We start from the raw sequence: 26,419 nt of genomic DNA on the forward strand, positions 1-26,419 counted from the left end.
TATATTATTATTATTAAAAAAAATATTATTTCACTTCTACTTTAATTTATCCTTATTTTTAGTCATATTTATTAATTTTTATCTCTCTTTTTTCTTTATTTAACTCCTTTTTTATTTATACAGTTTAAGAATAGCATCGACATTTTAACCTTTTCGTATTGCATGCCTAATTTTATATAATTTTTCTTATACAACTTGTATCAACCCACGTTTTAGAAAAAGTAATAAATAAAGAAGAAATTTGGATGTTTCATTGGTAGCTCAAATTAGATTTATTATTTTTTACCCATTCTTAATCTATTCTTCTAATATTTACAAAGTATTGATAAAAGTATACATTTAATAGTAATAAAGATTTTGTGTATAAATTACATTATTTTTTTAGGTGATAGTTACAAGGTTATAAATATAATGATTAGAAAACATGTATATATTTTAATCTTAGGGTTATGGATTGAGATGAAGATGTGTTTGATTCATTGATAAAAATAAATTAATGCAGTCTGAAACAGAAGACTCAAAAGAGTGGTTGAAATATATGGTCAACAATGAAGAAGACAAATTCTGGTGAATAATGAAAGATTAATTATTTATAATATATGAGCATGCACACCACCGACTTTTGCGTCATATACTTTGGAGTAAAACATAATATCAAAGACTAGTTTACTTTAAATTTTCTACCAATATTTTCTCCCAAACTATTTTATTAAATAATAGTTCAGTATGTTTTGCACTAGTAATGTAGATGTGTATATAGAATAATATTTATTCTGTATAGCTAGTAATTTTGTAATGTCTTTTATACTGAAATTCATAAATAAAAATAAATGTTTTAAACATATCAACTATATTTTAAATTTATTATAAATAAATTACAGTGTGATACGAGGTTAATTTTAACTAATAATAACTTCATTTAAAAGCATTAAAACGTATTTAAAACGAAAGGTGAAAATATGTAAACGTAAAAGGTAAGATATTAAGACATATTTCTATAAATATTTTTTAAGAGTAATTTTTAAAACCACATTTACTAATTTAAAAACTAAAAAAGTTATTGATAAAATTAATTTATATTAAAAAATAATTTTTAAATTAATATTTAATCAACAACTAATATTAAACTATTAACTCTTTAAATTTTGGTTGATAAGTAATTAGATATCAATTTAAAAATTATTTATTAATAATATAAATTAATTTAAATATAATATTTTTAATTTTTAAAATGGTATTTAATTTAGTTAATATAATAATTAATTAATTTTTAAAATTAATGATTTTTTTTAGTATTAGTGTGTTTTAAGAATATACTGAGGAGTTTGAGTATTTTAAATTAACGTTGTCATATTTATTCCTTGCAGACAATTCTGACTCATCCATGTTTGAATAATATTGTTAATTGAGCTTATGAGTGATTTGGAATTTGGGTAATGATAAGACATTAAGAAATGAAATGAATTGAACAAATGCTCATTTTTTTATGAGTGGATGTGAGAGTGTTTTGCAAGGGATGAGAAATTAATTCATAAAGGTGCTATTTTTCTAATATGGTGATGAAAAATATTGAGATATTCATGATCAAAATATGACTACTGTAATTCAAGTTGGAAATAAGTATAAACATTTTTATTCTCTTTCTGTTATAAACTATTAAAAAAACTTTAGTTTATTTGATAATTTATACAAGAATTTGATATTAAAGATCAACCCACGTTATTCTAGTGTTCAACATGAATCATTAACATGTAGACACACATATATATATGCTTCTTTAAATTATTATTTAACATTTGGCATGAAATATATGCACACCATGTTATGAATCTAAATTCTTTGAAGACATCATTTGCCTTCAAATAAAGTAAATCTAATAATCACAGTGTTTGATTTTGATTATGTACACAAATGTATGCATTGAATACTTCAAACATTATGTACACATGTTTTTTCGATTTATGGTGTAAAATTGTTAACTTTAGACAAAATTTAAACATTTTGAGTTTTAAAAAAAATATTTTCACCATAGTAGTTATACTTATTATAAATATTATTAAAAATATTCTATAGACAAAATTTGTATACACACTACCAAAAATATAATTGAATATAAATCAATTTTAGAGATAAAAAATAACTAGTTGTTATATTAACTAAATTAGATACCATTTTAGAGACTAAAAATTTTGTTGGTTTCTAAATTAGTTTTTATTATTAATAAGTAGTTTCTAAATTGATATCTATTTAACTATCAAAGTTTTAAATACCAATTATTCAGATTCTAAATTTGGAAGCAAAAATTTTGGTAGCTAATTAGATACCAATTTATAAACAACTTAACAATAATAGAATCTAAAATATTTTTTAATCTATAAATGGTATGTAATTTAGTCGATATAACAACTAATTATTTTTTATTTCTAAAATTAATTTTTACTAATGATTTTTTTTAGTGATATATGTATATATTCTACTGATGTTAATTAAGTGTAAATAACATGAACAATATATAAAGAGAAAAACATAAATTTTCTTACACTAAACACGTCCTAATATTTCAAATATTTTGTTAGATAGACTCAAGATTTTGGTCTTCGCTTTAAATGTGCAAAATCAGATAAAAAAAAAGTGTCTTTTCTTTATCTAAGAATCTCACTCTTGCCAAATACTGTTAAAGTGAAAGTACCCACAGGCTTTGGCTAAAGCCCAAATGACATAACATTATTTTCAACAATCAGGTTCGAGATTTGATTGGGCTGGGGTTTGTTTGGCTGAAAACAATTGCCATAATTCATCACTTTCATAAGCAATTTAACGATTGACATGTTAAGATAATACAAAAAATCTTACTTTATCGTACACACATTCACCTTCTAAATCCTTACGTCTCTAATGTATGACAATGAATAAATATTGTAATGAAAACAAAAAACATCAAATTATTTAATGATGCTCTCTTGATAAAATGGAAATTGGGACTAGTAATTAATAGAAAAGAAAAGCCTTTGAAAAGGGGTTTTTGAGTCTAAATAAAGAGGATTTGAGAAACTTAAACAAGGGGAATGCATCTAAATTGGATTCATCTGGGGGAGGATACGAGGAAATTACGTAGATTAGGATTAAATTACTTGGTTTGACCATAACGTTTTATGGAAAGTTGGTTTAGAATATTATCAAATATTATGAAAAAATATTTTTTTTATATTCATTTAACGTATGCTTAATGTTTATATACAGTCAGATTGGATAGATATGCTCTATATAATTTGCTACTTCATATCTCTATATAATTTGCTACTTTATATGTGATGCTTATTTATCAACAATTACACCAAATTATTGTCTTGTTTACATTGATACACTTCCTATATACCTATATATGGAAAATATAATAATTTCAATACCCTCCTCAAGTTGGTGAGTAAATATCATGGTCTCCCAACTTGTTTCGCAAAGTCACAAATTGTTCTTTCCCAATAGGCTTAGTGAAGAGACATGTCATGGACTTATCATAGCTTGAACTTTTCTTGTATGATGTGACAATCTATCTCGATATGTTTCGTATGCTCATGAAATACAAGACTTGTTGCAATATGGAGTATCGTTATCACAATACAAAGGTGTAGGCATGCTAATTGGAACCTTGAAGTCTCGCAGGATATAACGTAACCATGTTAGCTTTAGACAAGCATTTGCCATGGCCTGATATTTTGCTTCGGCATATGACCTTGACACGTTGGTTTGTTTCTTAGACTTTCAGTATACCAATGAATTTCCCAGGAAAATTCAATAGTCGTTGACTGATCTTCTAGTTATATGACATCCTCCCCAATCTAAATCACAATAGGCTTTCATCTTAAGATCATTATCATAGGGAAGTAATAATCATTTCCCGGGTGTCCCTTAATGTACGCTAGAACCCGTAATGTTGCATCTCAATGTGTTTTGCGAGGCTCTTGCATAAACTGGCTTAAAGTTCTAACTGAGTAGACAATATCTGACCTTATGACGGTGAGGTAAATGAGTCTTCCAACTAACTTGCTATATTTAGTTGGTCATGTAATAAATCATCATGAGTTTAAAATTTTGCTCCATGGGAAGCTTCTTCGATTTTGTCTCAGTTAGACCTGTATTATCCAAAATGTCCAACGCATATTTTCTTTTAGACATAAAAATGCCATCTTTAGACAGAGAAAATTCAATTCCCAGAAAAAAAAATTTAAGGTACCAAGATCCCTGATTCGAAAACGTTGGTGTAAAAATTCCTTTTGATGCTTGATTTCGACATCATCATTTCCTGCTAAAAGTATATCATTGACATAAAGTAAGAAAACTGTGAAAGATGATCAAACAATCTTGGTAAATAAAGAATAGTCTGCTTTTGATTAAATATATCATGTCTTTTGAATAATCTTAGAGAAAGTAGCAAACCAGTTTCAAGATGCTTGTTTTTATCCGTACAAGGACTTAAGAAGCCGACAAACCAGATTTTCCTCCTGTCGGCAAAGTTTGGGAGGAAGCTCCATGTAAATAGTTTCACGCAAATTACCGTGCAAAAATGCATTTTTCACATCAAGTTGGTAGGTGAACCAGTTTCTAGCAGCTGCAACAGTCAAAAGGCAACGTAATGTCGTAAGTTTAACAATCAGAGAAAAATTCGCAATATAGTCAATCCCTTCCACTTGCGTGTAGCCTTTGACGACTAAGCACGCCGTATATCGTTCGATGCTCCCATCAGACCTGTATTTTATTTTATAAACCCATCGACATCTTATGGGTTTGTAGCCAGCTGATAATGAAACAATACTCTAGGTGTTATTTTCTATCTATGTTGAGAATTCAGATTTTATGGCTTCCTTCTAGTGGGGAGAAAGAAGGACCTGATCATGATGAAGACTCTCTATGTGTAGAAATGTTAGCTAAAAAAGTACAGTGAACAAAAGATAAGTTAGAATAAGAAATAAAATGAGAAAGTAGGTATCGTGTATCTGGGAGAGAACCTTGGCTAGGATTGGATTGATTAGCGTGAGGTGACATTAAGTAATCTTTATGCCATGCAGAAGGATGTTTGAGACATGTAAAATGTCGAAGTGGTTGTGTAGAAATATCAAGGGATGAATTAGGCACAAGAAATTCAATGATCATAGATTTTGGAATAGGCTTAATGGGTATAGGTTTGATAATGGGCTAAATGGGTATGAGTTCGGTAATGGGTATGGGTTCAGTAATGAGCTTACTGGGCAAAGTTGGTGAAGCCAATTGTGAGTTCGGTAGTGTGGTAGGAAATATAGAATTTTAATGGTCTAAGAGTCCAGGACCGAATTTGGTAGGACAAAAGAGTGTGAGGGTGATGTTGTTTCATAAAAAGGAAAAATGGTTTTGTGAAAAACTACGTCTCTAATGACAAAAATAGTATTGTCTTCAAGATCATATAATTTGTAGCCTTTATGATTAGGTGAATATCTAATAAAAACGCATCGTCAAGCGCAGGGATCAAATTTGTGTTTGGGATTATTCACTGCTGCATAACACAGGCTGCCAAAAATACGTAAATGTGTAATAGATGGAACTTGGTTGTATAATAGTTGAAATGGTGTTTTATCTGATAGAATGTGGGAAGGTAAGCGATTAATGAGGTAAACCGCAGTTAAAACACAATCTCCCCAAAAACGAATAGGTAATTAGACTGATAAAGAAGAGATCACGCAGTTGTGAGGATGTGAAGGTGTTTGCGCCCAACCACCCCATTTTGTTGGGGGGTATAGACACATGTACATTGACATTCAATGTCGTGATCAAGAAAAAATTGAGGCATGAAAAGAAATTTCGTACCATTATCTGTTCAGATGACTTTAACACGAATGTGAAATTGTGTATATGAAAATGTGACGAAAGATTGTAGTAGACATTGAGTATTTGATTTGTGTTGGATAAAAAAAACCCAAGTGCATCTAGTGAAATCATCAACAATGGTTAAAAAAATTGTGCATTTGAATAAGTAGGTTTATGAGGACCCCAAATATCGCAATGTAACAAATCAAATGGACGTTGTGTATTTATTGCACTAGAAGTAAAAGGCAATCTTGTTTGTCTAGCAATGGGACAAATATTGCATTTATTATGAGTAGACATATTGAAAAAATAATAATAAAGATGTTAATTTTAAACGGGATGAAGATGGATGACCAAATCTCATATGTCAGAGATTCGTGTTGCTAGAAACATGAAAACAGTCTGACAATTTTTTTAAAGGTTTCATGTAATAAAGACCACCTCGTTGTTCACCTGAGTCAATTATCCTTCCCGTAGCCAAATCCTGGAAGATACAACCATTTGGAAGTAAGACAATACAACAATTTAGAACTTTATTGAGTTTACTTACTGAAATAAGATTTAAATGAAAATAAGGGACACATAAACCATGCTCTAATTTTATATCCCTATTAAATTGGATGGTCCATTTGGACGTAATTGGGGTTGTTGAGCTTGTAGGAAGATTTACCAAAAAACCTGGCGATGGAGTTGAATTAATAAATAATTATGGATTTGAAGTATTAAAGTTCATTAGAAAACCTGTTGAATTAATCATCGACAATTGTTGTTGTGTCTCTTCCTATATAATTAATGAATATGCATGTCGAATGTTAAGTAAGGGAAACATTACCAAAATATTATATCAGACACCTTTATAGGTATCATTGAGACCCATATGAAATTGCATTAAACGATCTTCTTCCTTCTCATCATTGCGTGATTTCATTTAATTATAAGGCAAGAATGAGCGATATATGTCTAACTCATCCCAAAGGCTCTTGTTTTTATATAATATGGCGAAACAAACATAATACCTTGAGAAATTTTGGCAATGACTTTCTGTATCTGAAAAATTGCACGAGTCATTGATTTGTTTCACTTTGGGTAGTTTGAGGCATTCAATTTCTCCTAGACAAGTAGGTGTCTGGTTGATTTGAATGATGTACGTAGTATGAATTTGATGTATTTGTAACTGAGTTTTTGGAGTTTTCGACAGACTGACTGTCAAGGAAAAAAAGGGCGAAAGAAAATTTTGTAAAGTCACCAGAAACGATGCTTTTAGTAATACCATATCAAATATTATGGAAAAAATATTTTTGTATATTCATTCAACGCAAGTCTACTGTTTATATACAATCAAATTGGAGAGATATGCTCCATATATTTTGTTACTTTATATGTTATGCCTATCTATCAACAATTATTACACAAAACTATTGTCTTATTTACACTGATACATTCTCTATATACATCTATATGAAAAATATAATAATTTTAAAATTCCAATAAATATACATACGATTTTGGTAGGATGGATGGAATGGAGGGGAAATGTAGACTAAAAAATAGTCACATAATAAATGAATTCAAATCTTAAGGAATTGAAAAATGAAACAACAAATCTTGGAGATCCCACGTTGACAAGAAATAATAACGTTTCACTAGTATATTATTTCAATAGTATATTACTAGATGAAAACCTCATTTTCTTATAAATCGATTTTATAAGGTTAAATTAGGATTAAAGTTCACTTTTTAAAATGTTATCAAAATTTATCCTAAAGATAATTTGTTAGTCTTAGAATTCTAGAATGAAAAATTAAGGGATTTAATCCATCTTGCAGGATAATATGATTCAAATTTTTTTTTCAAAAATTTCTGGAAAGTGAAGGTTTTACAATTAGCTATGCACTTTATATGGAGATTAATATTGAACAGAGTGGCAACCAAAAATAACCTCACTAACAGATGAATCCAAAAGAGAAATTTTATGCGCGTGATGTGCGAGTTAGCTGAAGAAAAATTCACCAGTTGTTATTTGGTTGTATAGTTGCAAATAGGATGTGGAATTGATGTAATACATGGGTGTGCATCAATACAATCTTACCTATTCAAAAAAGGTGCAGATACAACAACATGCCATACCATGTGTGGACAAAAAAGTTAACCAAATTTGGAAGACTATGTGGGTAGTATTCAGCAATGAAATAGCAGATGTTTATCTCTAAAAGCTTGCATAATAGGAATGCATAAGTAAAATGGAGTTGAGAGACCAGATAAATTGTCTCATATTTTTTTAGGTATGTATAAGGGTTGAACTACCCCTTAAGTGATTCCTGTTATTCAATCATTTTTGCTGATAAAAAAAAAGAATGCACAAGTAAAATGGAGTTGGGAGTTGAAGGATTGTGAATAGGGTCTGAGTCCTACTTCTCTTTTTTCCCAGGGTTGAATCAAAAGCAGAATCAATGTGATATTTTCGTGAATACCCTGATGAAAAGAAGGTTGAGAAAAGAATTATAGTGCCAAGTTTTAGTGGCAAAACTAATGCAGGTAGGTGTAATAGGAAACCAAAGCATGATATTGCTTAAGTATCTACAAATGTTATGATGGTGATGCTATCTATATTGGGGGAATAAGGACATAAAAAAGAGAGTCTATTTAGTAATTGCTAGTAGGTATGGTATCTAGTATTGAAACTTGTATTTCGATGGAATTTGGAAAATGAATGGAGACGTTGGCAACTGAGATACAAATGAGTGTATAAATGCTGGTTTTGAGGCAATCATGGAGCTCAAAACTTTGTAGGGAGATTGGAGCTAGTAAGGTGTGGAAGGTATGCAAATCATGAAATGGCTCAAGTAAAAGCATGAACTGATATGGTACTGATATATAAGGGGAAATTGACAGTGAAATGAATGCATAATTTGTGGATAGAGTGAAGTAGAGAGGTTGGTGCATCATAAAGCATATGAAGATAGTGCTCAAGTAATTATAACATTTTCAAGGTGGTGTTAAGGACTTTAGATGGAAGGATTCTTAGAGGGAAATTAATCCAAAACATGTATGTAGTCAAAAGTTTTATGTATTAGGTTGCTAGCAAAATGCATTTGAAGATTGTCAACAAAACTAGGCAGATTGTTGACAAATTTTAGCAAAGATTTAACAAAACTAGTCTTCATTAAATTTTATTTTTTTATTAATATTTTTTTATGTGATGACTTATGATTATTATGGTTTGAAGTGTTCGTCTAATTGAGATGTCAAGTTGCATATATTTCTTTTTGGAAAATCCCATAAAATCATAATAATAACGCCAAAATTCAGTTTTAGATTAAAAGGGTTATTGTTTAAGTTAAATCAACATAGAATATGTTACCAAACGCTTATTTAAACACAATTTTTGAAAAAGACTTTTAAGAGGAAAAAATTGAAATAAATTCCTTCATGCATAAATTAGTTTGTACAAATTTTTCATACAACTTTTTTAAATTTTTATTTTTTATCTAATGTATACTCTGGTTATGAAAAAATTCATTTAATTTTTTTATTTTTTTCTTACAGAAATGCTTGTGTATAAACTTGTCTAAACACAACTAAATAGTTTATAGGAATTGATTTACCTTAATTAATAGTTTAGATTCGATAGAAATATATACATGCTAAAATATACTACTAGAAAATCAAATCTTTAAATAGAAACACTTTAAAAACAAAAAATAATTAGTTGTCATATTAAATAAATTAAATATTATTTTAGAAACTAAAAAATATTGGTATATAAATTAATTTTTATTATTAATAAATAATTTCTAAATTGATATATAATTAGTTATCTACACTACAAGAAAATCATTAAATAAAAACTAATTTTAGAGACAAAAATAATTAATTGTTATAGTGACTAAATTAGAGACCATTTTAGACCCTAAACAAATTATTAGTTTCTAAATTAGTTTCTATTATTGAAAAATAATTTTTAAATTGATATCTAATTAACTACCAATTATTTAGATTTTATATTTGGTAGCAAAAACCTTGGTTTAAACAAATTTAGAATGTTGGACTTAAACAATATTTAAACTATTTATCAATAATAGAAACAAATTTAGAAACCAATCATTATTTTAGTCTTTAAAATTATCTCTAATTTAGTCAACAACTAATTATTTTTTGTATCTAAAATTAGTTTCTATTTAATTTTCTTGTAGTGCTAAGTTTTAATTACCAATATTTAGATTCTAAATTTAGTAGTTAAAACCTTAATAACTAATTACATACCAATTTAAAAATTAATTTAAATATCAATAATTTTTTAATTTTTAAAAAGTAGTATCTAATTTAATTAATATAACAATTAACTTTTTTTTAAGTGATCGAGAAAACTTTAACAAATCAAAAGAAAAAAATTATTAACTCTTTTTAAAATATATTATTTTATAACATTATTTTTGTAATATGGATTAAAATCTATTGAAAATGATAACTGAGATTCTTGAATAAGAAATACGACCCAAACATATATGAGATTTAATCAATTTTAATTAATAATAAAAAGTATATCAGAAAAAAAAATTATATATCTGCTTTGTTTATTCATATTCATAGATACTCCTTGGTTGAATTTAAAACATAATTCTATAGAAATATATAAAATCATAACACGCAAAAGAAAATACACATGTAGAATTATTAAAAAAAAAAAATATTATGCATATGTAAATGTAAGTAAAAAGTTTTAAGATGCAAGACACTATTGAGCTGCTGGGGAGTCAATTTTGATATATATAGGTTAATATATTTTATGGAGGTTTCTTCTGAATTCAGCTTTGTTGGAAGGAACCACCTTAACAACCATGGGAATGTTCTTCAAAAGTGCCTCTTTCAGCCTTAGCAAAAGTGAAGATCCTAAAGCTATGCATGTGATATAAGAATTCTATGTTAAAAGTTCTTGCACATGCTTTCAAAGCATTGGATTGGTCCCCTTCTTCCTTTGCTAACTTCCATGGTTCTTACTTGCAGGAAAAGATTAGGTTTAGCTCACCATAGGCAAAGAAGTATATAAATGATGAAACCCTAATAATGGATTCTTCCAAAGGAGAAGATGGTGGAGTGAGTGACAAGAAATTAAACAAAGGGATGCAAGGAAACCTTTTGAAACATGCATTATGTCACATTCTACTTGGAGCTTTGTTCCTTTTGAACTATGAATTTGAACTCTAGAAAAAACAAGTATATTTTTTTGTGGGGTTAGGGTTTGGGACTTTGAAAATCAAGAAAGAAAAAAATAAGTGTATGTTGAAAGACAAAGTGGACCATGGTGTATGTATACGTGGTTATATTCTTTGTTGCTTGTCCATTTCCACACACCATGTGACATTTTTTATTTGTTTTGCTTAGTGAGATTATTGGAGTGGAATTTGAGAATTGTCTTTGTTTGAATTTGTTTACACACTTCATGTATGTTTATTTATTCCATATAAAAAATCATTAAATAACAATTAACACTATAAGAAAATCATGAAATAGAAACCAATTTTAAAACAAAAAATATTAGTTGTTATAGTGACTAAATTAGAGATTATTTTAGAAACTATTTTTTTTTCTAAATTAGTTTATATTATTGGTAAATTGTTTCTAAATGGGTATCTAATTAGTTATCAAGGTTTTAACTACTAATTATTTAGATTCTAAATTTGGTATAAAAACCTTGGTTTCTAATTAGATACCAATTTAAAAACCATTTAATAATAATAGAAACTAATTTAGAAATAAAAAATTTTGTTAGTCGGTAAAATAATCTATAATTTAGTCACTATAACAACTAACTATTTTTTGTCTCTAAAATTGGTTTTTATTTCATGATTTTCTTGTAGTGTAAATTTAGAGATAAAAAATAACTAATCATTATATTGACAAAATTAGATATTATTTTAAAGACTAAAAATTTATTCATATCTAAAGTAAAATAGTTTCTGGATTAATATATAAATTAGCTACCAAAAAGTTGTAATTACTAATATTTTAAATTACTCTCTAAAAGACTAATAGAGATTAATTTAGAAAATAAACTAAAAGACTAATAGAGATTAATTTAGAAAATAAAGTAGTAAGTAGTTAATGGTTAAATATCAATTTAGAAACTATTTTATAAATTTTTATTAATAATAAAAACTATTTTGGATATAATAGTTTTTTTAAGTTTATAAAATGATGGCTAATTTAGTTAAATAATAATTAATTATTTTAGTATTTAAAAAATAATTTTTATTTAATAATTTTGTTGTATTGTTTAGATTAATAATTAGACAATTCCTAAAATTGGTGTGTTGTTCTTTTGATGGTTTTGACATGAATATATACTATTTTGATACGTTAAGGTGGTTGGTCGTTGTGAAGAATGTTTGGTGGGTTTCCCTATATTGGGTGGGAGTGTGAATTTCACTTGTTCAAGATATACTAAGTCAAAATTGAAAGCTATTGCAACTATAACTATACTTAATGAAAGAATAATATTGTAAGACACGTTTGTTTTATTTTTAGAATTTTTTTTTGAATAAATGTCACTTTATTTAAATGAAACTAAGCTTAAATATCTTTAGGCAAGATTTTAATTCAAATTAATAGATGAAATATATATATATATATATAATTATTGAAAAGAAAATATCACTAATTTAATTTTATCTGATTTTAAAACAAAAGAACACTAAGATTAATCCAACAAAACTATCGGGGTATACAATTTAGTTTGTTCATTGTGGGAAAAAAAAAAGCTAAAAATTTAAATGCATTCAAGACGGTTTAAAAAAAAAGTAGTTTTCAAGCTTCCATTAAATGTTTTAATATTTATTTACAAATAGGATAGACATTAATATTATATAAATTGACAAATAAAGATTTATGTGTATAAGTATGAGATTTTTTTTAGTAGAAAAATATTTCTCCTGGTTCAAAAGGATTTATTTCTTATCTTTATAATTATAATAAAAATTTATACAATAAGTTTGAGTTTTTAAAAAATTAATGTATTTCTTCATTTTAAGATTGTGTTAAAACCATGCTAAAATTATAAAAAATTCAAAAAATATTTTTTTAATTAGACACTTCACTGATACGTGTCCTATAAATATAAGTGTTCGATACGTGTCCGACACGTACACACCATTTAAGAGATGTGTTCGAACTCATAACACAAAATAAATTGAAAAAAAAAATAGAAGGGAATTTAGTATTTTATTATATATAAAAGAACATCTAATAAAAAGGGCATTTGGGTTCAAATACTTACTTTAGATCTTTATTATAAAAAAACAAAATCCTCCATTTTGAATTGCCACATGCCACTTCAAGATTAGTGTCCCTAAATTAGAGGCCATAGGATCCCTTTGTGAGTTTGCACTTACATAAATTAATGGTTGGAGAGAGAAGTTTGTGAAAGAAAAAGTGTGACAATGGAGTTTGCATATGGACCCTACCATTTTAAATGGTGATATGGTGCAATGGTGCATGTGAACATCACCACCACCATCTTCAGGCCATTGTCTTTGCACTACAATCCAACAAAACCATCACTCACTACACTGCTAATTAAATCCATAATCACACCTATTTCAAATTATTCAAGACTTTAAATACTTTAATAAACATTTTTGCTTTTGGTAACATTGTTTTAATAATTAAAAATCTAAAAAATCATTTCAAAAAATTAACAAGAGCAAGTGATACGAAAAAAGAGAGAAAGACTAATGTTTTTGGGTTGATTTTTTATTTATTTTAAGAAAAATAGTTAAAATTGTATTTTTGTAGCCAACTTGCAGGTTTCACTGATTTTGTGCATCATTAAATTTTCACCATAACCAAATTAAACAGGGATGGGTTATTAGTATGAAATATTTATAAACTTTGTTCATCATCAATTTTATTAAAAAGTGAGATTTTCAACTTTTAGTAAGAATGTTTTTATTTTATATCTTTTAATGATATTAACTTGTGTTTCTTATATATTTTGGATCATTATATTATTATACTGTTTTTACCTTTAAATAAAATGTATCTTTATTTATTGGGATTCTTTTAAAATTCCAATTGAACATATTTCTAAATTTCAGCAAGAAACATGATTTTTAATGATAAAATCAGTTAAGTTTTTTAATCCACAACACTTAAATCTGAATATTTTTGTTAAGAAACAAAAAGTGTCTCTCTCTCTTGAACCGCTTGGTTTCATGTACATCAATTACAAATAGCTATGCTTTTGTCTTCTTGCACTCTAAATTTTGTTCAACTTGTTTTCTTTTTCTGTTATTTTTCACATGCATCTCTCAAGAATGCGTGGTTTGAGGACAATAATTTACTGCACTGATTCCCTTATCAGAACAGAAGCTTTCTTTATCATTAGAAAAAAAAAGGCTCAGAAATGGAAACCGAACATATCACCTTCATAACAGTCCATCAAATTAATATTGGTCGAACAAAAAATATATAAAACTTAAATTCTTTTTATGAAGTGTTGATGTTTTTTGTTTTCAAAAAGTTACAAGACATCATTAACAGAAGTTACTTAAAGTTACAAGAACATTAGTAATAATAATGATTTGATTTAAAACTATAATCTTTAGCAGACCCAAGCCCTTAATTTCAACTGGGGTGGTGGACAAAAGAATAGGAACAAATAGTTAGGCAATAATCAAGTTGAGAAGGTCAGAGTATGGTGCATTGTGAACAGCCATCAGAGATGAGAAAAAAGAAAAATTCATACTGCTAGATAAAAAGCTCATAATCAACCCAAATAGATTCATAGCTATGGATAAAAAAAATGCAGTGATGAGATGAATTAGTCCCTTCTCACAGCAAAACCATGTGACTGAAATTCTGGACTTATCTGATACAGAAGAGCATGTGTAGGACACTGAATCCTTTACTTTTTCCCTAAACAAGAAGCAATTTAAAATTGATCATAGCATAATAACTTAATTGGTGACTATTTATTGGGTGTGGCAGAAGTCAATTAAGCATTAATTAATATGAGATCATGTGGGGGAGATTGAAGAGGGAGCAGAACAAGATTTTGCCACATGGCACACCTTATTATCATCAATAAATCACTTTCTGAAGATGGCCACCAAGAGCTGCCCAAAGGGAAGAGGAAAAGCAACTAGGCAACCTCCATTGAACTTAAATCAAAGTAAAGTTTGGTAATTATCCTCTGTTGACAACAATGCTTAAATCTGACTTTCCCACTGAAAATTAGAAGACAAAATATTAAGTACACATTTTCTTAATACAAAAAATAAGACTCTTGTGTTCTGTCTTTGAACCTGTCTGTCCCACCCCAACTGCCTCTCTCTCTCTCTGAGAAGGGGTCTGTTACTTTTTCCTTTCTTGAGGTTCCTTGAAGTGTGTGTGGATTGTGGAATACACAAAGTGCATATTTTTATTGCTTTGCATCAATTTTATACTTGATCTAGTTACCAACTCCAGTGGAAAGAGTTCAACCTTCTAGTTTCTAATTTCTTCTACCCCTGCCATGGAACACTCTGAGTTCTGTTTCTCACAATTCATGAGCTCAACTTGTTCTCAGGGCACACTTCTTCTGGCACTTGCCCTTTTCACCAAAGACTCTTCTGGCTTCTTCCATAACCTTCCTTCTCATTGCTTTAGTGTCACTATATGTGGGTCTTCTTCAATTTAACCTCTATTTGTTCTTGCTTCAAGTAATAAGTTCCAAAGCTGTAGTTTTTTTTTTTCTCTCCTATTTATTGTCCTGTTGCTCTGTTGACTCACTTCTGAAGAGGTTATCTTTGGAGATGGGGGTGATTCTACAGCTGTTGAAGCTCTGCGTCATTGGCTTTGTTGTGGCATTCGAAGGATCTCAAGGTACGTTATTCTCATAATGCTTTCTTGAAGTTAATGTCTTCAGAAATTTTAGCCTGAGTTTGTTATAGATTATGACAAACTTATGCTTTGGCTAGAAGTACGTGATCTTGATCAGTGTAGGTGTTTTCAAAGTTGTTATAATAGTATCGGTTTAAACCTTTGTACTCAGAGCTAGGATAACCAAAGGAGGCATTCGATGTCCTCTTTCTGTTGTACTCTTGCATTGCCTACAAATCTTATTTTGGTTTGAATATATTAAACAAAGGCAAGTTGCTAATGGTCTTTTAACCCTTTGTCACACCCTTCGTTCTTGCTAATGATTTTCTGTCTGTGATCATTCCTTCATACCAGGAGTTCTTCTTTGTTATGCATACAAATAGATGCATATAGGATTTACTGGCTTAAGAAAATCGTAGCTTGTAATTTACAGAATATTTAAATCAGGAGGGTTTGTAGTAGTGAAGGTACTTTTGGCATATTGAGTGATTTCTTACCCTCCCTGTGATCATTTTAAAATCGTGGAGGATCATCTAGTGAAAGTACTTTTAGCATGTGCATTGATTTCTTAATCCCATTTAAATGCTCATTATAAGAAGCTAGTATTGTTCCTTAAGAATCTAATGGCCTTCAACATTTAAATTTGTATGGGCAGAAAATTGATTTCTGAACTCTTCCATCTGTCAATTGAACCACAATCCTTATTTTTATTTCAAATTTAGTTTTCCTAATACACACGAAGATATAACTGATGTGAGCCCATATGCTTGCCTAACTAATGAGCATAGGTCATCAGATTTGATAATTTTAATCCTGCTGATAGAAAAGAAAGTTGATATGTTTTCCTTTTCTCCTTTGGAACTTTTGGCTTCCAATTGATAACATCATCTTCTAGGGTCAATTATATCCCCATCTCCAGCATTTCTTCCAGTCATTCATCCTAGTGGAGAAGCACCTGCTCCTATCCATCTTGGATTGTCATGGGGAAGCAGTCCACCAAGATCACCTTCAGATCCAAATGGTATATCTAATCTAATCTTAAATTAAGTCTAATATCACACAAAATGGGTTTGAATTTTGAGCCTTTTGAACTTGATTACTCATTGTCCTCTCCCTATTAGCTTCTTCTGGTATTTAATACTTTTGTTCCTTCTTTCAGGGTTTGTTATATCCCCATCTCCAGAAACCATACATGTGAATTCTTCCCCCAGTGAAGCACCTGGTCTTGTACACCTAAAAGAACCATGGAGAACCATTGCACCAAGCCCTCAAGAAGTACCAAATGGTAATCCCATTCCTTTCCACTACATTATATTGCGGTTTTTTTTTTTTTTTATCAGCAAAGAATGAAATTAAATTAAGAGGGATACAAAAGGGGTATCCCAACCCTTTACAACTCCAAACCTTGTTTTAGGGTCTCCAAAAGAAACACCCCAAAACAGGAAGAGAGTAACCCCTACTGCATAAATTAAACTACTGCATAAGTAAAATCTACACCAGCTCCCATACTAATTCTATTATACTGCTGCACTGTTACGAAGACCCTAACCAACATTTTACCCACCAGAATAGCTTTCAGCAGCACCTTCAGAAACTTCAAATTGATCTTTAACTTCACCCTATACCACCCAAATAACACCACCGAAAAGTTTATGCTTTAAACTTCCTTTCCAGCTGGCTTAAACACCTGCCACGCCGCGCCCATCCCATCTATTGCGGTTATCTGACAAAAACTTGGGTTTTCACCATCCAGGGCCATTCTTGTCCCCTTCGGTTACATTACCACCTCCTAAATCAGCTCCAACTCCTGAGAAGACAAAAGAATCTGAACCATCCATATCTCCTAGTCCTGGTGCAAGTACCATAACATCATCATCACCGCCATATAATGCTGCTCCTGGACCATCAACTGCAGAAGGGAATGTTTCACCATCCATACAACTAAGTCCACCTCAAAGCAAAACACCTGCTTTTAGTCCTCCTGTTTTCACACCAATTGCTCCAGGTACATGACTGAGAAGTTTATTTTCTGGGGGAACCTCCCATTAATAATAACCCAAATTCATCTCTTTTATCACTTCTTGAACAGCTCCCTTTGCAATACCTTCAGGCAATTCACCAAAAACTTCACCAGTCAGCCAACCAATTGAACATGGAAGTTTCCCTCCTAAGATTGATGAGAGGAATAAGAGTCACAAGCCTGAGCCAGCATTTCCAGGTGTGATAAAAAGTCTTGTCATGTAGTTGGTATTCTTAATGATGGTTTTTCCATTTCATCATATCCAACTTCCAGTTGGTATTGACCTAAAAATATGCTTCTCTATTGAATACTTGGAACAGCCGTAGTTCCAATACCTTCTACTGAGTTGCCCAAATATTCACCAGTAAGCCAACCAAATGAAAATGGAAGTTTGCCTCATAAGGAGGGTGCTAATAATGGTCACAACCCCGAGCCAATTTCACCAGGCATGTGATGAAAGTAAAAAAGTTATCACCTGATTTCTTCTGAAATTTCCTTTTTTTCATTTCCAACTTGCAGTTTGTATTAAGCCAAAAGTATGTTTTTCTAATGCATTTTCAACAGCCCCTTTAGTATTCAGTTTTCCTGAACATCCACCAGTGAGTCAGCCAACTGAACATGGAAGTTCGCCTCCAACTGTTCCCAGTGGGGATATCAACACAGGTCACACATTGGAGCCAGTTTCACACGGTAATTCTATTTGAGGGTTTATAATTGTTTTTTTTTTCTTTCATTGCCAATTTCCAGTTGATACTGACTTCAAATATCTGTTTCTATGGCCATTTTTAACAGCCCCAGTTGCAACATCTCCTACAAATTTGCCAAAAAATTCACCAGTCAGTCAACCAACTCATGGAAGTTTCCCACCTGATCTTCACAATGGAACTGCAAATAATGGTCACACTCACACCCCAGCACCAAAAATGTCATGTATGTTGTTTAATCTTATCTAGTGCTCTGTAGAATTCAACTGTTATGATTCTAAAGTCCCTTTTTTGTTTTTCTTGAAAGCACAAAATATAATGCATCATCACATGGAAAATAGAAAATAACCAACGAATAGGCCACCTATTTTACCAAAATTAACTCCATTAATATATCCTTATTTTGATGAAAGAAGGGACAAATTAAAATATCTAGTATTAATTTTATCATTATCCCTTTTACTTGTCTCATTGATTTTTCTTTTATTGTATCCATGCGCATCAGTTACACCACCAAGTCCATTTCCTGTAGATCCACCATTGGTCCACCCATTCATACCAGCAGCATCTCCATCCAAATCACCAGGTGCAAATTTTGAGAAATGATTTTGTTCCATTATCCCCCTCCCCTGGTTGATTTTGTTGTTTTATTTTCAAATACATTACAGTTGTTATTTTCTGTTAAAGCATTTAATCTTTTCATTTCCACATCTATAGTCTTTCTACTCTTCGAATGATGAAGGTTTAAAACCGATCTTATGTACAAGGTGTATTTTGTTGTTGTTGAATTACTATAGCTGTTGATGACCCACAAAGAGATGTTATTATACCTCTCTCTCATTTTAACCTCACATGATAATTTGACAATGAGTTAGGAAATGTGGATTGGATTATATATCTGAACAATTGAATTGAGATAAAAAAAATTATGACTGATATGCAATGTTTCCTTTACATGCCTAATAAAAGAATTATCACGAACTTGTTGATAAATGATGTCTGATGAGTTATGAATGCAAAATATTTAATAGAATAGTTGGAAAATCACCATAATTGTGGTTACCCCTAGCCTGCTTTATTTGCAGCTTATTAGAATTGGTTACCATTGTTTCGAGAAAGGATACTTATGGAGGGTTTGACTAGAATGGTTGAGTGAAGCATCCTAGAATCCAAATTTGAAATCTCTTAGGCATTTGAGATCCCAAATAAATAATAAATATGGCCTAAGTGGTGCTTATAAGGCTTAGTTAGTCCTTATTTTACAAGTCGGATTTGTAGGATTGACCTACACCTGAAACCTAAATTCTAAAAATATTATCAACATTGTGATGTATATCTTCTAAGGTGAGAAAAAAGGGTGCATCCACATTGGGTTAAATCATGGGATACTTTAATTCAAATCTAGGGTGGATTCTCCCTTACTTTCTCACTTTGCACACCTCAATCCCAAGGAGTTAAATTCACGAAGTTGCTAAATATGAAAAGGAATATGCAATCAGTAAAATAAATTTAGTTACAACTATCAGTATATAGCTTAACAATGAAATCTCTTTTACCACATCGGAACTATAATTTCTTTAGTGTTGTTAATTCTATAGTGCATTAACTAATTTAATTAGCACAAAAAATTTGGTGCAGCACCTATTGTGTCTCCTGCATTGACTCCTTCCAGAAGCTTTAGTTGGAAAAAAGGTGGAGAGCCAGTTTCTGCACCTGTGTACAAAACACCAAAGCCACTACCGGGTATAGTACATGACCATACTCAAGGTATATGGTAACATTAAACTACTTTTGATGAGTCGCATTCTTAAAGGATTGCCCATTCTACTAACAGTATCAGTCATTCTTCAATTGATGGAAATTTAATTAGCACAAAACATTTGATGCAGCACCTGTTGTCTCTCCTGCATTAACACCTTCTAGAAGCTTCAATTGGAAAAAAGGTGGAGAACCAGTTTCTGCTCCTCCATACAAAATACCAAAGCCACTTCCGGCTATAGTGCATTCCCCTGCTCAAGGTATACAGTAATATTAAACTGCTTTTGATAAGTTGCCATTTCTTAACTAGAGGATTGCTCATTGTACTAACAACATGAATAAACATATTGTACTAACAACAATATTAGACTTGACTTGGGCTTGGATAGACTCGGCTTGACTTGGTGTTGGTTGGGCTAGGCCTGATCTAGTCTTGATTGGACTAGGACCGACCTACGCCTAACCCAACTATGTTGAAAGTGAGTCAGCCCCAACTCGGATGAACATGGACCCGCCCTGACTAACTAAATGTGGCTTGCCTCGACTTGACTTGATCTGGACTCAGACCGACTAGGGCTCGGACTGACTTGGCTTGACCTAGGTCCAATCCAAGTCAGCTCGACCTTGCTTCAAGCCAACTCAGCTTGACTTGGGTTGAGCCTACTTGACTCAACCTGGGCTCGAGTTGACTTGGCTTGATTTTGACCTGCGCTAACTCGACTCAGCCTACTTGCCCCAACCTGGGTTACTTGGATCTAGCCCATTCTAGCATTTCATAAAATCTTGTTTAACCTAAAAAATTGAGAAAAAGTTTCTCAAATATAAAATGAAAAAATCTTGAAAAGCTTTGGCAAAAAAATAACATCAATCAAGATTTACTACAAAAGATTATCAATATTGATTTTTGAATTTTTAACAATTATTTGATATTTAAATAATTTTTTGAATTTGGTGGTAATTGAAATACTTTATCCAAACAAGAAAATTAAAATTCACTAAATTTGAATTCCATTATCCAAACAAACGAATTGAAAAATGAAACAATTTAAAATGAGATCAATTCAAATTCAATGTATTTGAATGTCTTAGAAATTGTGAAATTCCCTATCCAAACACAAGTGGAATTCTTTTGGAAATGTAATTTTACCTTATTTAAAATTATCTTATGCACACCATTTTTTTTATCATGTTCAATTATTTAATATGCCAAACCTAAAGTTTTACCAGATGGAAATCAGTGCAAAAAATAAGGAATGTAATTTTAATTATTAAAACACACACTGAACCAATAAGTAATGTACACATACTGAGTTAACTTAATTTTTTTTTTTTCTGTTGTAGCTCCTTCTGCACCTGAAGCAAGGCAATTTCACTATGCTCCTGAGCCATCTCCTAACAAAGATCATCCTCCTGCTTCTTCACCATCAACCACATTCTATAAGCATCACCACACAAGGAACATAATCAACAGCCCTGCTCCTGCATCATCATATTCAGTTTCTCCTTCCACTTTAAAACACCAAGGTTTGTTTTATTAACCGATCTATTTAACTGTTTCACACATATTAAGAATTTCACTGCAATTGAATATATTGCTTTTTGCTTGGTTATTTTATCTAGATGAACCAATTCCTCCCTCATTGCTACCAGCAAGTAGGCAAAGACATCATGCTCCATCACCATTGAGCACAGGTACCTAAAAACGTTTGGTGAGCTTATAAGATGTTTCTTCTGTTAGACTGATAAATAAATGAAGAAATAAAGGGAAATTTGATTACTGAAGCTTTTGTTCACAGTAGGTTCCACACTTTCCCCGTTTGCGTTCCCTATTCAGTCACCAATAAGCCAGATTTCACCAGCTCCTTCTCCATCATTCAAAATACCCCCCCACTCAACCAAAAGTAAGACAGACTAAACTTTCATACTCATCTCAAATATTTTAGGAAATCTGGTCTTTTCATTACCATCTACTTATCCTTTTGCATCCATTGTTTGTGTTTGTATTGCAAGTTCCATTTCATCCTCCTGAAGTATCCCCTTTTCGGCCTTCTTCCCAGAGCCCAAAGAAGCCGGTCCTACCTCGTATTCAAGCACTGCCACCCCCACCTCCCAATGAAGGTTAGTTAATAGTTTGGGCTTTATTTGTTCCCTCTGTAATAAAGGAGTTATTTCTCCTGGTATATGTTCTTTTTGCTTTCTGTATCCATCAAACTGAAATATAAATGTCACTTCATTTTTTAGATTGTATATCACTGGTTTGCTCAGATCCCTATACAAATACTCCACCTGGAGCACCTTGCAAATGTGTGTGGCCCATGAAAGTCAGTCTTCGCCTTAGTGTTTCTTTGTATACTTTCTTCCCTTTGGTTTCAGAGTTTGCTTCTGAAATTGCCATTGGGGTTTTCATGAATCAAAGTCAAGTTCGCATTATGGGAGCTGATGCAGCTAACCTGCAACCTGATAAAACTATTGTATTCATTGATTTGGTACCACTTGAGGAAAAGTTTGATAAACCTACAGCCTTTTTAACTTCTGAGAGATTTTGGCACAAACAGGTTGCTATAAAGACTTCTTACTTTGGTGATTATGACGTATTATATGTGAGCTATCCAGGTATATATAAATTTTGAATGTCTGGTACCCTCTTGACTTTTCTGGTTAGAAATTTATGTGGCCCTTTCAATATAGGTTTGCCTCCATCCCCTCCTTTACCTCCTTCAAGCATTACAATTGTTGATGGTGGTCCATATTCGGGTGGTGGCAATAACAGTAGGACCATAAAGCCCCTTGGGGTTGACATATCAAAGAGGCAGCATAAAGGTGGACTTAGCAAGGGCATCATTGCTATTATTTCTCTCTCAGTTTTTCTAGTGGTTGTTTTATGCTTTGCTGCTGCTTGGGCCTTGTTCAAGTTCAGAGATCATGCAAGTAAACTGGCATCAACCCCACGTGTTCTGTCTCCTTCACTTACCAAAGCACCAGGTAATACAGATAGTAGTGTCTTGAAATTTGGTAAAGTAGTGCATTTTTCATGTTAGAAACGTTGTCTTGGTTGATCATTTTAGAAAATACTATATTCCACCAAAAAGAGAGAAAAGACCCTGAAATTACGAACTACAGACGACATACTTAGTATTTAACTCATCTAAGCGCTAGGAAAACAATGGTAGAATTCTATGCAGAAAGATAAAAGTCCAGTTGCAATAATTTTAACAACTAAGATCATTTTCTCAAGGTACATTGAAATTAAATAATTGGTGTGTCATAATTTCTAGTGTTTCCTTATCACCTCATTTTGTGTCAAATTGATTGTGCTATCAGTGTTTTTTTTCTATTGAGAAACAAACATACAAATTTCACAGGTGCTGCTGGATCAGCAGTTGGAGGCAGGCTTGCTTCAGCTTCGACATCATTCCGGTCTAGCATTGCTGCTTATACAGGATCTGCGAAGACTTTCAGCATGAATGACATTGAGAAAGCCACAGATAATTTCCATGACTCCAGGGTACTTGGAGAAGGTGGTTTTGGGCGTGTTTATAGTGGTATACTTGAAGATGGGACAAAAGTGGCAGTCAAGGTTCTGAAAAGAGAGGATCATCATGGTGACCGTGAATTCCTATCAGAAGTAGAGATGCTTAACCGCCTTCACCATAGAAACTTGGTTAAGTTGATCGGTATATGCACAGAGGTCAGCTTCCGGTGCCTGGTTTATGAACTCATTCCAAATGGCAGTGTGGAATCCCATTTACATGGTACTTAACTCTGTTTCAAATACCATTCCAATAATTTAGTTCTATAAGTTAATGGTTTTTCTTATATTTGATCTGTTCTTTGGTAGGGGTGGACAAGGAAAACAGCCCCCTTGATTGGAGTGCTCGGATAAAGATAGCACTCGGCTCTGCTCGTGGACTGGCTTATTTGCATGAAGATTCAAGTCCTCATGTCATACATAGAGACTTCAAGTCTAGTAATATCTTGCTGGAAGAAGATTTTACACCAAAAGTATCCGATTTTGGATTGGCCCGAACAGCAGCTGATGAGGAGAACAGACACGTATCAACACGTGTAATGGGAACTTTCGGGTAATGGGCTTCTTCCTTTCCTGCTTTTCTTTTTGATATATTTATCTACAAGTTATCTCCTCACATTACTACCTCTTAAGTTTTTCTTGTCACCTCTTACATAATAAATTTGTGGAATTGATCAGATACATTAAAACTAGAACTCTATCAGTTTAGCAGAATGAAGTAATTTCTTAACCATGTCTACAGACATTTGCTTCTGTAGTCATTTATGTTAAGAACCAACAATTTTTTGAACTTATATCTGTCTGAAATAAATTTTGACTGAGATTATTTTTGAAGAAGTGTAGTGTAGAAATAAATAGATGTTAGTGCTATTTCTGGTAATTTCTCGTGGAACCAGATTTCAACTCATATGCTGCATCTAGATTGTCCATTTGGCAGAGTGACAAATGTTGAATTGTGCCAGAAATTACCATCTCAAAATTGAATAACACTCTAATCCATAATAGATTTATTTTAGAAGGGTAAACACTCAAAAAAATAGTTGAAAAGTTGAATAATGATATTTAATCCCTGATTTGACAAACATCTAAATTCTACTGTCCAACTTTTTGCCAGCTACTGTTATTAAAACCACCTCTTTTCAACCCATGGAAATATCCACACTATTTTTTGTTGGAAAACTATTTTAATTATTTGTTGTTATACTATTATGCATTCCCTGATTAAATTTTCTTTCATATTTGAAAAACAAATTCAGTTATGTGGCTCCAGAGTATGCAATGACCGGGCATCTTCTTGTGAAGAGTGATGTTTACAGCTATGGTGTTGTCCTCCTTGAGCTCTTGACTGGAAGAAAACCAGTAGACATGTCACGATCTCCCGGTCAAGAGAATCTCGTTGCGTGGGCTCGTCCATTGCTCTCAAGCGAAGAAGGAGTGAAAGCAATAATAGATCCATCTCTGGGACCTGATGTGCCTTCTGATAGTGTGGCTAAAGTTGCAGCCATTGCTTCAATGTGTGTACAACCAGAGGTTTCTGACCGTCCCTTTATGGGTGAGGTTGTTCAGGCTTTAAAACTAGTGTGCAATGAATGTGATGAGGCAAGAGAAGCAGGCTCAAGTTCTACCTCTGTTGATTTGAGTCATTCTAGACAAGTATCAGATAATTTCCAAGGCCAATCCTCAGCCACCAATTACGATTCTGGAGTTGATATTGAAAATGGACTGTTGGCATCAGAGTTATTCAGCTCATCATCCGCTAGATATGGAAAGCGAGTGTCAGGGTCATTTAGAAGACATTCTTATTCAGGTCCTCTGAATACTGGAAGAAGCAAACGATTATGGCAGATAATTAGAAAGTTTTCTGGTGGTAGTGTCAGTGAACATGGAACTATGTTCAAGTTATGACCAAATTGCAATTTTTGAACTTGCTAGGTGCATACTTCTCTCTCTCACTTTGTTAATGTCCACTTCAGAACTCTGCTAAAGGCATTGCTCTTCTCTGCCTGAGCCCTTTGAAGTTTGACAACAGAATACAAGCAACTTGTAAATAGGTGTTGACATGTTTCTCTGCTAACCTGCAAAACCATGTGTATGTAACTATACTAACTCTTTGAAAAGAGGAAGCAATGCAAGTCTAGCTTGAAAATAGAAGATGACTGAAGATGGCCTTTACTAAGACCCATTGGCAATACAACATACAAGGTATAGTCTTTGCAGTAGCAGCATCAGTAATGTAATGTTGAAATTGTCAAAAACACACATGTATTTAGAAGAGGAGATGAATGGAATCTGGTTAGTTAGTTCTGTAGAACATGATATATCACAAATACATTACGGAATATCAGAATATGATGATAGTTTCTCTTTTAAAATAGATTTTAAGTCTAATTTAACATCGAAACATAGTTCAATATGCAAGGACCTTTGTTTTCTGCACTTCAATAATTACCTATTGCACCATTCAAATTTCAATATATTGATTCTCTTTTTGTTTATAACATTGGTGCAGTCTCGTATGTTTCTTTTCTGTTGAAATTAAGGTAGGAATAGTAAGAGTGGAGGTGCAAAGGAATGAAGAAAGTAGTTTTAGAATACACTCTCCAAAATAAGATCTTAACATTCTAAACTAAGGTTTCTTGGTTTAACCTTTCAGATGTATACCATATTCTAATGGATGGTCTAGAATTGGTTTTTAAGTATTGATATTAACCATTA

At 31.7% G+C, this 26,419-nt stretch overlaps 1 protein-coding gene across 28 annotated transcripts; it reads left to right on the forward strand.

Annotated features, from left to right (window-relative positions):
* The first annotated feature begins 14,935 nt into the window (after positions 1-14,935).
* LOC137822635 (receptor-like serine/threonine-protein kinase ALE2) lies at positions 14,936-26,078 on the forward strand. 28 transcript variants are annotated; one of them, XM_090295961.1, is made up of 21 exons: positions 15,112-15,491; positions 15,612-15,696; positions 16,589-16,714; positions 16,853-16,978; positions 17,447-17,698; positions 17,804-17,911; positions 18,034-18,159; positions 18,278-18,403; positions 18,506-18,643; positions 18,923-19,003; positions 20,056-20,184; positions 20,307-20,435; positions 21,517-21,699; positions 21,796-21,867; positions 21,972-22,076; positions 22,186-22,293; positions 22,405-22,788; positions 22,864-23,157; positions 23,538-23,927; positions 24,014-24,257; positions 24,961-26,078. In XM_090295961.1, the coding sequence occupies exons 2-21, from the start codon at positions 15,627-15,629 to the stop codon at positions 25,607-25,609; spliced, it is 3,840 nt and encodes a 1,279-aa protein (XP_090152087.1). In that variant the 5' UTR covers positions 15,112-15,491; positions 15,612-15,626; the 3' UTR covers positions 25,610-26,078. The 28 variants fall into 28 exon arrangements, 26 of the variants coding, with proteins under 26 accessions (XP_068483659.1, XP_068483658.1, XP_068483660.1 ...); XM_068627575.1 differs by having other exon boundaries at positions 15,144-15,491; positions 18,034-18,172; positions 21,975-22,076; XM_068627556.2 differs by having other exon boundaries at positions 15,355-15,491; positions 17,783-17,911.
* Positions 26,079-26,419: the final 341 nt, after the last annotated feature.

Source organism: Phaseolus vulgaris, chromosome 9 (genome assembly GCF_051622355.1).
Source record: "Phaseolus vulgaris cultivar YP4 chromosome 9, ASM5162235v1, whole genome shotgun sequence".
NCBI classification, from domain to species: domain Eukaryota; kingdom Viridiplantae; phylum Streptophyta; class Magnoliopsida; order Fabales; family Fabaceae; genus Phaseolus; species Phaseolus vulgaris.